This window comes from Ambystoma mexicanum, chromosome 11 (assembly GCF_040938575.1).
Source record: "Ambystoma mexicanum isolate Mex_15411 chromosome 11, UKY_AmexF1_1, whole genome shotgun sequence".
In the NCBI taxonomy this organism is placed as follows: Eukaryota; Metazoa; Chordata; class Amphibia; order Caudata; family Ambystomatidae; genus Ambystoma; species Ambystoma mexicanum.
The window spans coordinates 997,913,531-997,928,371 of NC_090934.1; the positions used below are offsets into that span (position 1 = coordinate 997,913,531).

Below are 14,841 nucleotides of genomic sequence, written 5' to 3' on the forward strand. Positions count from 1 at the left end.
TGATGTCCGCAGACATCTGACGTGCTCTCCCATTGGCTGTACTTATTTGTGTCTTATTTTCAGAGACGCCCACCATCTTAGTTTATTGTTCCTATATTGGCATCTGTGGCAAGCGCTGCGGTGACTTCAGACTTCACAAGTGATTATCACAAAGTAACAAGCGAAAATTCCGATGCGATAAGATCAGAGGACAGCTGGGCCTCCAATGGGGCTATGTGAGGCTCATGTGGATTACACTTCCTGAACGTCCCAGGCTGCTGCAGACTTGCAGGAGACACACCATCGGTACACAGTGGCCTGCGGAGGACCGAGGAGCGGATATCCCGTTCCCCCCACCCCCGCTCATTACCCGTGTCTCCCTCCTGTATCCACCCACCCCCCACTCAATACCCGTGTCTCCCTCCTGTATCCCCCACCCCCGCGCATTACCCGTGTCTCACTCCTGTACCACCCACCCCTGCTCATGCCCGTGTCTCCCTCTGTTCCCCCCACCCCCCTCTCATGCCCGTGTCTCTCTCTTGTTTCCCCCACCCCCGCTCATGCCCTGTGTCTCTCTCTTGTTTCCCCCACCCCCCGCTCATGCCCTGTGTCTTCCCTGTAAACCCCCACCCCCGGCTCATGCACCGTGTCTCCCTCCTGTTCCCCCCACCTCCGCTCATGCCCCGTTTCACCCTCCTGTTCCCCCCACCCCCCGCTCATGCCCCGTGTCACCCTCATGTTCCCCCACCCCCGCTCATGGCCCGTGTCACCCTCGTGTTCCCCCTAACCCCCCGCTCATGCCCCGTGTCTCTCTCTTGTTTCCCCCACCCCCCGCTCATGCCCTGTGTCTTCCCTGTAAACCCCCACCCCCGGCTCATGCACCGTGTCTCCCTCCTGTTCCCCCCACCTCCGCTCATGCCCCGTTTCACCCTCCTGTTCCCCCCACCCCCCGCTCATGCCCCGTGTCACCCTCATGTTCCCCCCACCCCCGCTCATGGCCCGTGTCACCCTCGTGTTCCCCCTAACCCCCCGCTCATGCCCCGTGTCTCCCTCCTGTTCCCCCCACCCCCTGCTCATGCCCCGTATCACCCTCGTGTTCCCCCCACCCCCCGCTCATGCCCCGTGTCTCCCCTGTACCCCTCACCCCCGCTCATGCCCCGTGTCTCCCTCCTGTTCCCCCCACCTCCCGCTCATGCCCCGTGTCTCCCTCCTGTTCCCCCCACCCCCTGCTCATGTCCCGTGTCTCCCTCCTGTTGCGCCCCACCCCCTGCTCATGCCCCGTGTCTCCCTCTTGTTGCCTCCCACCCCCCGCTCATGCCCCGTGTCTTCCTCGTGTTCCCCCCACCCCCCGCTCATGCCCCGAGTCTCCCTCCTGTTGCCCCCACCCTCCGCTCATGCCCCGTGTCTCCCTGCTGTTGCCCCCCACCCCCACTCATGCCCCGTGTCTCTCTCCTGTTGCCCCCCACCCTCCCGGTCATGCCCCGTGTCTCCCTGCTGTTGCCCTCCACCCCCCGGTCATGCCCCGTGTCTCCCTGCTGTTGCCCCCCACCCACTGCTCATGCCCCGTGTCTCCCTTGTGTTCCCCCCACCCCCGCTCATGCCCCGTGTCTCCCTGCTGTTGCCCCCCACCCCCCCAGCTCATGCCCCGTGTCTCTCTCCTGTTATCCCCCACCCCCGCTCATGTCCTGTGTCTCCCTCGTGTTCCCCCCACCCCCCGCTCATGCCCCGTGTCTCCCTGCTGTTGCCCCCACCCCCTGCTCATGCCCCGTGTCTCCCTCGTGTTCCCCCATCCCCTGCTCATTCCCCGTGTCTCCCTCGTGTTCCCCCCAGCCCCCGCTCATGCCCCGTGTCTCCCTCCTGTTGCCCCCGCTCATGCCCTGTGTCTCTCTCCTGTTACCCCCACCCCCGCTCATGCCCTGTGTCTCCCTCTTGTTGCCCCCCCACCCCCGCTCATGCCCCGTGTCTCCCTCGTGTTCCCCCCACCCCCTGCTCATGCCCCGTGTCTCCCTGCTGTTGCCCCCCACCCCCCGCTCATGGCCCCTTGACTCCCTGCTGTTGCCCCCACCCCCTGCTCATGCCCTGTGTCTCTCTCCTGTTCCCCCACCCCCGGTCATGCCCCATGTCTCCCTGCTGTTGCCCCCCGCTCATGCCCTGTGTCTCTCTCCTGTTCCCCCCACCCCCCGCTCATGCCCCGTGTCTCTCTCCTGTTGCCCCCCACCCCCCGATCATGCCCCGTGTCTCCCTGCTGTTGCCCCCACACCCCGCTCATGCCCCGTGTCTCTCTCCTGTTACCCCCCCAGCCCCGGTCATATCCCGTGTCTCCCTGCTGTTGCCCCTCATCCCCGCTAATGCCCCGTGTCTCTCTCCTGTTACCCCCACCTCCCTCTCATGCCCCTTGTCTCTCTCCTGTTGCCCCCCACGCCCCAGTCATGCCTTGTGTCTCCCTGCTGTTGCCCCCACCCCCCACTCATGCCCTGTGTCTCTCTCCTGTTACCCCCCACCCCCCGGTCATGCCCCGTGTCTCCCTGCTGTTGCCCCCCAGCCCCACTCATGCCCGTGTCTCTCTCCTTTTCCCCCCACCCCTGCTAATGCCTCGTGTCTCCCCTGTTAAGCCCCACCCCCGCGTCTCCCTGCTGTTGCCCCCCACCCCCCGCTCATGCCCCGTGTCTCTCTCCTGTTACCCCCCCACCCCCTCTCATGCCCAGTGTCACACTCCTGTTACCCCCACCCCTCTCTCATGCCCCGTGTCTCTCTCCTGTTGCCCCCCACTCCCTGGTCATGCACCGTATCTCCCTGCTGTTGCCCCCCACCCGCCGCTTAGGCCCTGTGTCTCTCCCGTTACCCCCCGCTCATGCCCTGTGTCTCCCTGCTGTTGACCCCACCCCCCGCTCATGCCCCGTGTCTCCCTGCTGTTGCCCCGACCCCCCGCTCATGCCCCGTGTCTCTCTCCTATTACCCCCACCCCCCTCTCATGCCCCGTGTCTCCCTCGTGTTCCCCCAACCCCCGCCCATGCCCTGTGTCTCCCTGCTGTTGGCCCCCACCCTCCTCTCATGCCCTGTGCCTCTCTCTCCTGTTACCCCCACCCTCCTCTCATGCCCCGTGTCTCTCTCCTGTTGCCCCCCACTCCCGCTCATGCCCCATGTCTCTCTCCTGTTACCACCCACACCCCAGTCATGCCCCGTGTCTCTCTCCTGTTGCCCCCCCACCCCCGGTCATGCCCCGTGTCACCCTGCTGTTGCCCCCCACCGCCCGCTCATGCCCTGTGTCTCTCTCTCCTGTTACCCCCCCCGGTCATGCCCCGTGTCTCCCTGCTGTTGTCCCCCACCCCCCGCTCATGCCCCGTGTCTCCCTGCTGTTGTCCCCCACCCCCCGCTCATGCCCCGTGTCTCTCCTGTTCCCTCCACCCCCGCTCATGCCTCGTGTCTCCCCTGTTCCCCCCCACCTCCTGCTCATGCCGTGTCTCACTGCTGTTGCCCCCCACCACCCGCTCATGCCCCATGTCTCTCTCCTGTTACCCCCACCCCGTCTCATGCCCCGTGTCTCCCTCCTGTTGCCCCCCACCTCCCGCTCATGCCCCGTGTCTCCCTGCTGTTGCCCCCCCGCTCATGCTCTGTGTCTCTCTCCTGTTTCCCCCACCCCCTGGTCATGCCCCGTGTCTACCTGCTGTTGCCCCCCACCACCCGCTCATGCCCTGGCATGCCCTGTGTCTCTCTCCTGTTCCTCCCACCCCCAGTTTATGCCTCGTGTCTCTCCTGTTACCACCCAACCCCCGCTCATGCCCCGTGTCTTTCTGCTGTTGCCCCCCCGCTCATGTCCCGTGTCTCCCTGCTGTTGCCCGTCACCCCCCTCTCATGCTCCGTGTCTCCCTCGTGTTCCCCCCACCCCTCTGCTCATGCCCCGTGTCTCCCTGCTGTTGCCCCCCACCCCCTGCTCATGCCCTGTGTCTTCCTGCTGTTGCCCCCACCCCTGCTCATGCCCATGTCTCTCTCCTGTTACCCCCTACCTCCCTCTCATACCCTGTGTCTCTCTCCTGTTGCCCCCACCCCCTTCTCATGCCCCGTGTCTCTCTCCTGTTGCCTCCCACCCCCCGCTCATGCCCCTTGTCTCCCTGCTGTTTCCCCCCACCCCCTGCTCATGCGCCGTGTCTCTCTCCTGTTACCCCCCCGCTCATGCCCCGTGTCTCTCTCCTGTTACCCCAACCCCCCTCCCATGCCCCGTGTCTCTCTCCTGTTACCCCCACCCCCCTCTCATGCCCCGTGTCTCTCTCCTGTTGCCCCCCACCCCCCGGTCATGCCCCGTGTCTCCCTTCTGTTGCCCCCCATGCCCCGTGTCTTTCTGCTGTTGCCCCCCACCCCCCGCTTATGCCCCGTGTCTCTCTGCTGTTACCCCCCACCCCTCTCATGCCCCGTGTCACCCTTGTGTTTCCCCCAACCCCCCGCTCATGCCCCTTGTCTCCCTGCTGTTGCCCCCCACCCCCCGCTCATGCCCCGTGTCTCTCTCATGTTAACCCCGCTCATGCCCCGTGTCTCCCTGCTGTTGCCCCCCACCCCCCGCTCATGCCCCGTGTCTCCCTCCTGTTACCCCCCGCTCATGCCCTGTGTCTCTCTCCTGTTACCCCCCACCCACCTCTCATGCCCCGTGTCTCCCTCCTGTTACCCCCCACCCACCTCTCATGCCCCGTGTCTCCCTCCTGGTCCACCCTACCCATACCCTGTTGTGTTCTCTTTCTACACCCCGCCTTCCCTTTCCATGGTGTCCATCCTGGCAAAAGATTTTCCTTCCTACACCGGGACGCCGCAGGTGTTCCGGTTTGGGAAGAAAAATCTTTTTTTTTTACCACCGCGGGTTCCCACTTTGAGAACCTAGGATGCTAGTGGTCTTCATCCATTGAAAAGGACATTATGGTTAAGTTGCACTAATAAAAAACTATGAAATTCAATGAAAAAACGTTGTTAAAGGGACGTTATGGTAAAGTTGCACTAATAGAAACCAATGAAATTCAGTGAAAAAACTTTGTTAAAGGGACATTATGGTAGTTGCGCTATTAAAAACCTATGAAATTCAGTGAAAAAACATTGGTAAAGGGACGTTATGTTAAGTTGCGCTACTAAAAACCTATGAAATTCAGTGAAAAAACTTTGTTAAAGGGACGTTATGGTTCCAAGTAAAACCGAAAAACCCTTGAAATTCGCCAGTTATGGTAAGCTAAGCAACCATAACTCGCGCCACCACGGTGCACTGCTAGGCCTCACAGCCAGGAGTTCAAAGATGACATCACAAATGTCATTGATGACATCACTGATGACATCACATGTTTGACGCCCCCGTTTTTCCTTTCCTGACATATCTAGGCCACATGATTTTCTTCAGTAACAGTCAGGAACTAAAAATTGTAAATGTACTATATTTGTAGACTTATCCTTCAAGTATATTCTTAGAATAATTCTAATAATTCTGCTTGGGCCGTGTGAACATGTTTTGCCATAGGGTAAGTGAAGTCAGCATTTTGTATAGCTCGAATGAGTTGTAGAATTCGGATTTTCAATCCACAAGTAGTGCTGGCTAGATACCACTTCTTACATTGGCACAGCAATGCATACGCCGCAAATGCAGTTTCACATGATGTCTTGGATCTGATGTCGATGGAATTACCTAAGATTGGATGTTTGTACGCAGTGCAAGTAATGGCATATTTACAAACCTTGCACTTTGCACATTTGTGGAATCCCTTACCTCTACTTCTCAGCCACAAAGAGCCTCTACTAGAGGCTGCTTCCTGTCCATCAACCTGAGGAAAGCTGTGTATCCTTGAGGGATGGTGACTTGTGGCAAGTGATGCTCGCATGATTATTGAGTATGGAATTCATATTTGTGTCCGCTTTTAAGATATGCCAACATTTTTGGATGATTTGGCATATTTTTGAAGATTTACAATTAAACGTCAAAATCAACTCGCTGTTCATCATTCGTGGTAACTAGTCCCTTTTCACGATTTAATGAGCATGCCTTATTCACTAGGACTTTTGAAACTGTGAGCTGTTACTTTACTTTCTTTGAGAATTTCATGATTCCTGAAGATTTCTCTGAAGCCGCATGACCTCCCCATAGGGGATACTCAATTCAAGGTTGGTAGGGTGACCTCTAATGGCATGCAACCGTGAGTTTTAAGCAGTAGGTTTTCTATTCAGTTCCGTGTGTAGTTCTCCCCGTGTGGGGTTGAAGTGTAAATTCAGAAACACAATCACCTCCTTACTATGAGATTCAGTGAATTCAAAAGTATTCATCTCGGGAGGATAGCTCAGGGGCAACGTGCTCGCCTTGGAAGCAAGAGCAACACAGGTTCGATCCCCGGGTCCGTGCTTAGAAACCTCTGGGTATTAAGCGTGTTATAAATAACATATTATATCATGCATACACATTTTCTCGTCAAGGTAACCACCAGGGCTGGACTGACCTATAGGGAACCTTGGAGATGTCCTGGTAGGCCTCTGTACCCTGGGCCTCTTTTGTGTGGTAACCTATTTTATTTCCAAATGTTCTCATGGGGAAAGGGTTGGGCTTGCTGAACATGTGTAATATGGGGCTCCTGTGAACAACATTTCTAGGGCCTCTTTTGGTTCCCAGTCCACCCTTGACCTTACCATTGTTCACTATTACATTGCCACTGGCCCTTCACATTTTTCTTCTTCCAATGACTACGGTTAGACATCTCCCCACCCTATGGTAGTTGGCAGGTTGCACATTGTGTTACGTTTCTTTAGTTTATTGTGTGATTTTCTATTGAATCAAATCAGCAAACAGCTCAAAGTGCCATGTGAATGGAGCGGGAGTCGGAATGGATTACAAGATCGGTTTAAAAAAGTGGTAGGTTCGAATGTTGTTAACTGTTCACACTGCCCGGTGGAACATTCCAGATTATAAATGATAGTCACAAAAATGCAATCAAAGGGCTGTCTTTTTTTTAGATCGATGCAGTTCACCGGAGCCAAGCAGACCAGCACCCATGTCGGGGTGTGAACATTGAAACATTCTATCAGGGTCATTTTAAATCATGGGTAAACCACATGGGAAGGACCGGGTTGCTAACACTTGCCTACTCAGGGATCTCTCTGTGTAAATGCTGTTTGCCTTTTTACACCAAGGCCCCAGCACAAAACAAGAGCTAAAACTGGCCGACACGTACGTACATAGCAGCCTGGATTACAATGAACTCTGGTGGATTCTACCTACTTTTTACAGGTGCAAATTGGAAGCAGAACTCAGATGTGGCGGAGTCAGTGGCATATTTTTTCAGCATAGATCGGGGTAATGGGCAGAGCAGAGTTTATGCTCCATGCCCAAGCTCCTTGCGGTAAAAAAAACCCACTCGGAACGGACTGGAGCATACCAGATATGTTCGTTTATTTTCTATAGCTCCTATACACAATGGGCCTCATTACGAGGAAGGCGGCCACGGAATGAACGGTGCCGGTAAGGGACCGGCACCGTTCATTCCGGGACGCCACATTACGAGGTCTGCAGCGGGTCCTGCTGAGGATGTCTGGTCAGACCAGGCGTCCTTAGCGGGACCCACTAGCAGACCAGGATGCTAACAACGGGCCCGTCATTAACAGGCCCGTTGTTAGCATCCTCCCCATTCCCATTGAGCCCTATGGGGGCTCAAATGGGAATGGGGATGTACCGGGTCCGGGTCCCGGGAAAGGGAATTAATGGGCCCACTAAGGTCGGAATGGCCCGGTAATTCCCTATTCCTGGAACCCAGACCGGATACCGCGGCATGGCTACCTCCATACTCGTAATGAGGCCCAATGTGTTTCAAAGCGTTTCAAGACAAGGGAGGGAAGAAGGGAAAATACAAAGAGTGAACATTCTTACATGGGCTTGAACAATAAGAATGTGAAATTGTCGTACAGCGACATTTCAGATAGTGCAAGAGCTAAAACACAGAAAGTTTGGGAGAAGGTGGGCAGGAATGGAATGGGAACAGACAGGCAACTAACGTACTAGGCCTGACAATAGAGCCGGAAGATTACAAGAGGAGAGGGTGAGGGGGTGGAGAAGGAAGGAGAGGGACAAAACAAGCGACTATCGTACTAGGCCTGGCGACATTTCAGATAGTGCTGGAAAGGGAGGGGAAGGAGGAGAAACGAGAGGGAGGGGGAGGAGACAATGTAGCTATCATACTATATCTGAGGACAATTCAGATAGAGTAAGTGCATAGAGTAAGAAAGGGAGGGGGAAGAAGAGAGAGGGAGAAGGGAGAAAGGAGAGAACAAGAGTAAACAGTGAAAAGTGTGGAGAAGCAAGAGGGGAGAGACAATACAGTTGCAGGAGTCGGTAATACACATTGTGTTGCAGGGAAACAACAGAAGCAATACAGGATTCAGGAAGAAGATGGGCAGAGCATGATACAGGATCACCATGAGTACGTGATGCAGAGGAAGTCTGGCATGAGAATGTCTTGTCTTGTACCCGCCTGTTAATTAAGTTCTGTTGCATTTACTGACACCAGCAAAATGCGGTTATGTGTTAGATATTAGTGCAGTCAGACAAAAGATTCCATGCAGTGGTGAGATCCTATTTCAGCTGTATAATGCATTATTATTGTTATTATATGTATTCAGCGCGGACTAGCTTCGAGAAGCAACGGAGCGCTTTACATAGGTGCACAATACAGATACATAACAGAACGCTTTACAGAGGTATACAACAGTACAGATGCAAAACGGAGCGCTTTTCAGAGGTAACAACAGATATACTGGGTGGGTAGGATACAGAGGGGCACAGAGGAGGGGTACAGCTCTAACAGGTGGCGGGGAGAAGAGGGGTGGGCAGCATGCAGTGGGTCAGGTGGCACAAGAGGCGATTTGTCATGGTCTGGGTGTTGAGGAGGCTGCATCCACCTGTTCCTTCAACGTAATCACGTGTTCAGGTTCCTTTTTTCATTTTGTCTGTTTTTCCAGGAAGTTTGTTCCAGATCGTAGTTCTCATCACCGCTACAGTTCGGCCTCCATGTCGAAGTATTATTCATCAGGGCAGTAGGCTAACACCAAATTGTCATTTGTTGACAATCTCGCGCTTCTTCTTGGGATGCAAGATGGGCCAAATCTTGGCTTATGTTGATGATGCACCCATGAGTGTCTGAAGCATGATTATTTTCTCGGTTTATAACCAATCTGGGGTTTTGAGGCCTAGGGTAATGGAATCCCATTTCTCAAGGGCTAGCTTTGTTTTCTATCAGTTGGAGTTGCTGTATGAGATTTTAGCTAAGGCCCAGGCATATACACCATTACTGTCTCGATAGCACTAGTGCTCTGGTCACTTCTGCATTTTGGGGCCTTTTGGGGAACGTTGTAATGTTTTTCATGATGTGTAGACGACAGTCATCTTTTTCAGATACTAGGTTACTTTGGAAAAAAATAAATATTTTCTCATCAAAAATACTGCTACCTTTTTTGCTTTTCCGACTGGGTAATGGGTGGCCCTACCAACTGTTCAGTCCTAGGATTTTTTTGAAGGAGCGCTGTGTGTCTGTTCTTACTTATGTCACTTTTTAAGTTACTCAACATGTGTGACTCGTTCACATACAATTAGAAGGTTGGCGAGAAGGAGGTGTCATTGCTCTGCTTTCTATTACAATATGAAATGTATTGCTTTTTGGTCATGTGGTGATGTGCTGTTGTGGAGCGAATAGCAATACCCACGGCCCTCCATCAAGTATATATTTTTAACTCTTGAAAATTCCTACATTTCAGGGGCCTCCCGAGTCAGGCTTTTGAGTACATCCGTTATAACAGAGGGATCATGCCTGAAGAGGAATATCCCTACAAGGCTGAGGTCAGAGCACAACTTTGGGGGCGACTATATTTTAATGTAGCCTTTTTTGGGACAGATTGTTCATTTTCCGATGCTTTCTTCTTTTGACAGAATGGAACCTGCCATTTCCAGCCAGAGAAGGCAGCTGTCCTAGTGAAAGATGTTGTCAACATCACAATGGTATGTGTCTTTCGTCGGATCCTCTGTGCACACTCAAACTTCTTTGACTTCGATAATTGCAGCACTATATACAGTTTACTCTGTTACTCACAACACTCGTTACACCACTCTGGTACTCAAGCACACTTATATTCACGGGAAATTGACGCTGATACAAGACACTGGTTTAAGCAGAGCTCTAGCATTCAAAAGACTGATACACGCAGCATTCTACTATAGCACTGTGGGATTTGCCAGACTCTTTGCCACAGCACTGTGGTATAATACGCTGGTCCTCAAAGTACTGTGATACGGCACTTTGGTCATTGTAGCACTGAATTACAGCACATTGAGGCTTACAGCAGTTTCATACTCACAGCATTGATGCAATAAGCAGAAGTATACTCATTTCCCTCAATACTGACAGACTTATATCCGGGTCTGTGATCAGTACAGCAATTTGATGCCGCACTCTAATACAGCGTTCCGGCTCTTCTTAGAACTTTCACGTGGCACTCAGGCACTCATAGCCTTCTTTTACAGACCACGACACTCTGGTACTCAAAATACTCCAATGCTTCCTGCACTCGGATATGGTCTCCATTTTCATAGAGCCCTCTAATATTCCCAATCCGATGGCACTCTTATACCGCACTATGGTAGTCGCAACAGCCTGATCGTCACAGTTCTCCGGTACTCGCGGATCTCACATGCGCGTGGCACCTGGTACAGTTTCTTCTCTTTCCTTTATTTGTATAGTTTTCTAGGGTGTGAACCATGCCACAGCGCGTCCAAGTTCTGTACGCGCCGTGGCTCAAGGTGCCGGCATAACATTTGTTCGAATAGGTTACATTAAAACACAATGGGCGATGCCTATTTCAAATGTGTGGCAGGTAGTGTGGGTTTGGTAGACATGTGTGTGCATTCAATGATACGAGAAGCCATATTGTATCACTGCGTCCCTGTTTACCATTGCAAAGTGTGGATATGGACTAGATTGCCAGAAGGTTGCCACTTAACAAATGAGTTGGTTAAGTGTGGCACAGTGGTGTAGCCATGCCCAGGTGTGTCTGTTCAATGCTCATCATTTACTGCTAAGAATGTATTTGAATGGATCATTTTCTCCAAAACAGGAGAGAGGGTAAAAGAGGGTGGAACAAGCGAGTCCGAATCACACCAATGTAGAATAGGGTCGAGGGTCGTTCTAGCCGCACCCACCAAGAAAGGCAAATACGAATATTGATAATTGTGCACTTTAGAGCATGATTTTCCAAATACGTTAGCCAAACGCCATAGTGTTTACATGTAATTCTAAGGGGGTACCTATGAAATATTCTCACTCGCCAGGGTCTGTTACAGTTTCAGGAATATTTTTTTCTCTGCCGCAGAAGGTCATGAGCCGATCAGAAAATTGTGTTCCTGATAGAACACTGACCGGATGCATCAAAATGGGGTGCCAATTCACTGAAGCAGCTCCATCTATAGTGTGCCGCTACCACACTAAAGGAAATGGCACTCCTGATCATTAGCAGGGAGAAAATACACCCGTTTTGAAAGCAGTGGCTCCAAGATTCTCACTGTGCCATGTAATAGCTCATCAAACCTCACGTGCCACCACAGAAGTTAAATACTTCCAGTGTTGCTGCTACTGTATGACAGGCTGCTGCCGTGACATGCCAGGGCACTTCTGGCCGCACGTGTTATTTTGACAACACGTCCCTATCATCACCACCCTGTACCTATTGGCAGAGATTGACAAATCTACTGCCAATTCCCCAGGCGGACCCCGATTTCCTCACTGGGCTCGATCACGAACCAAGTTGCCATTTATTTTATTTATTTATTTTGTCATTTATATAGCGCACATAACTCAGAGGCATCTAGGCGCTTAATCTACTTTTGTAGATGTCCACCTGCCTTTCAATGTATCCAGACAAAGAGTAATAAATATGTCCAGATTTGCAAAAGTGCGGGCCAACAGATCAGCCTTACGATGGAAGAAGGTTTATCAAATATGCAGCTGCTAAAAACGTTTTTTCCCCCAATGGCACTGTAATGAATCACACCGGAAAATGTTGGAGTACAAACAGTATGGAGATTTGGGCTTTGTTCGTAAGCACTTAGGTACCCATGCCAAAGGATTGGACGTACTTTCCGTCACCAAATGTGAGGTGGGACTATTTGCGCTTTAGATTGAATCCACTAGAAACAAACCAAACAAGGGTAGGTTGGACGGAAATGAGACTTCTCCCCTGTGCCGGTTTTGTAGTGAAGAGAATGAATCCTTGAAACATCTTAGTGTTATCCTGTGTTTGTCTTCATGAAGAAAGAGTGATGACTTATAATTGGTTCGTACACCAACCCGCCCCCCCCCGTCCCCCAATTTCCTATTGAGTATTGTAATGTGGGAACGCTGAGTCAGCGGCATTGATTATGGGCCTGATGCGTTTTTTGCACAAGATGGGAATAATCAAGTAGGATGGTCGATTTGGCGAAAGTCTTTATTGAGAAGGGAGTTTATTTGAGAATTAAAATTTTAAGTGATGATGATGTATATTTTTTGTAAACTGTGTATTAGTGTAATGTTAATTTGTAACCAAGAACACATTTTTTTAAAAAAAACTCAGAGAAGGGTAAAGATAGACTAATAGTCCCAACATTTTTCATAAAAAATAAAGGTGCCGACAGGCAGAAAGGAAGAGTTGATTCCAAAGCCAATGAGACAGTCACAGTGAACCCGGGTAATCCAGATGAAACAAGCAGCTGAGTCAAGCCACGCCGCATGGACACTTGCACAGTGGCATAGATTCAAGAGAGACTAATCACAAGAGACAATAAGTTAAGTCGTGTGTAACTCAGAAGAGACATACCCTAACAAAAGAAAGAGGCGGAGCCCAAAGCCCACCGACAACAGTAATGCTGTTGGAACATTGCTCTCATTAGCATTCACATTACCTAGAAGTGTGAGGCTCTCATTCCCAGGAAGACATTGGCCCTCATTAAGAGCGGACCGGTAAACAGTAAAAGTGCCGGTAATAACGTTTACTGGCACTTTTACCGGAAAGGTCAACTACAACTTTGCCAGTAGGGGTGAGGGATTTACCTCCAGCTAAGAGCTGGTGGTAAATCTGACCCCTACCTGCAAAAGAATGCCTTTATTACCGGCATGGTAGTATCGTTGCCTGTAATTGCAGTAAAATCCCCCATGTGGGACTGCATAGAAATGGGGACTTACCGCGAATACCAGCACTTGTAATCTGAAGGCATCACGCCGGGATACTGGCAAAGCCGTAATGAGGCCCATTGTCAGAAGTCCCCATACCTTAAATCTAAGTATTGCTTCATTGGAGAACTGTTTAGTCACTGTTCAGTAAACGGAGCAACAAGAACCGCTTGATAACTCTCTGCTCAACAACAATAACAAGTGTCTCATAAGAACTAGTGGAAGAGAAGAGCCGGTGCCTGAGTGGTTCATCAAGATACTGTCCTTATTCTAAATGCCTCTTATGGCAGGGATAAGACTGCTCAGGAAAAGTCTCCCAGCAGATACTCCTCAAATGATCACGAATAGTGCTGAGCCAGAGGCTGCTTCAGTGGTGTAACAAGAGTCCCCCAGTTGCTGAGGCATCAGGGAGCCGATGCAGGGGGATCTGAGTCTAAGGAGCAGTGGAGAGCCAGAGGATTCGAGGTATAGATGCAAGGGAACAGTGCAGACTGGTTCAGTACAGTGGAGATACAGCCTCTGTGGGAGAAACCTGCAGAAAAGACTGCCGCACAAGCACTTTGGGCAAGGAGGCACTTGTACAAAAGGCGGTACCTTTGTGGGTAGTTTATCTCAGAGTTCGGAGTGTTGGGCAGATAGGTGCTGGTGCTCTTGCCTCTTTGTGGTGAGAGACAGCACAACAATCCAGTTGTAGAAAAGCTTTTGAAGTTCACATGGGTCGACATTTCTCACAAGGCTGGGCCTACGAGCCAAATGGATTGAGCATAACCCTGGTCCTCCCTGGTAAATGGCTGTCTTGTTCCCACAGGAGTAGGGCAGAACGTTGCCATCGGGGTCTTGGCAGGCCGCAGGTTCCAGCAGGGATTCCTAACATAGACTGTTTTGATCAACACCCTCTTACAGTAGGCAGGACTGACCCTCCACGTGTATGGGGATTTGGGACGAGAGTAAGGGTCCCAGGCCCCAAATACTGGGTTCCTTGTATTCAAAGAATGTGGCGGCCACTGGCTCTATGGGCACCACCACATTCAAAACTTTGGGGGCTCCTTCCTGAGCCAATTCTTTATATATGGATTTACCCAGACATCCCAGTAAGAAGTCTGACCTGGTCATGGTCACCGAAGACTGGCTTGTCACTCCTCGACTGGCAGAGCCTGGCCATCTACAGACAATTCTGCAACAAAGTTGCTTTCTCATGGCGACATTATCTGTCTGTAGGACCTTCCAGTGGATCTTAGAGGTTGTAAGTAGCTTCATTCTTGGGATAAAAGCTAACCAGTGAATTTGTCAAAGACAGGTATTCAAGGTGTAAAAGGGCATGTGGGTGGGAGGCACAAAAGGGACTGACACAGATTTTTACAGTTCTCATGAGTATTTTATTCAGCTTATAAACACAGGAGTTTGGGAAGCTTACAGACAGGGTAGCAAACCCTAAAAACCTTGTATAATGACCAAGGACTTGGCATCTCCTGGCTGTGGCTTGTAGTTTTCATTAGTACCCCGGTCTTTGTCTCTGGGCTGAGGATTTGCGGTGTTCCCGAACCTATTTGTAGGTGCTCCACGGTAGTGACTCTGGGGGGGACCATGGGCAGTAGCTTGTCAAATATCTGAGTTAAAAAAAAAAACTTTATTCTGTGGAAACTGACATAAAGGCAACAAAATA

The 14,841-nt window shown here is 51.3% G+C and overlaps 1 protein-coding gene and 1 long non-coding RNA gene across 2 annotated transcripts in view; one reads left to right on the forward strand and one right to left on the reverse strand.

The window, feature by feature from the left end:
• The window catches only part of CTSH (cathepsin H), a 130,142-nt gene that overhangs the window by 102,320 nt on the left and 12,981 nt on the right, over window positions 1-14,841 (forward strand). The window contains exons 8-9 of the mRNA XM_069624183.1: window positions 9,736-9,817; window positions 9,908-9,976. Coding sequence (XP_069480284.1) covers window positions 9,736-9,817; window positions 9,908-9,976 — 151 coding nt within the window. The remainder of the gene's footprint in view (window positions 1-9,735; window positions 9,818-9,907; window positions 9,977-14,841) is intronic.
• LOC138504016 (uncharacterized) overlaps window positions 14,148-14,841 on the reverse strand; it is a 47,679-nt gene continuing 46,985 nt past the window's right edge. The window contains exon 3 of the long non-coding RNA XR_011279750.1: window positions 14,148-14,785. This is a non-coding gene — a long non-coding RNA (uncharacterized lncRNA). The remainder of the gene's footprint in view (window positions 14,786-14,841) is intronic.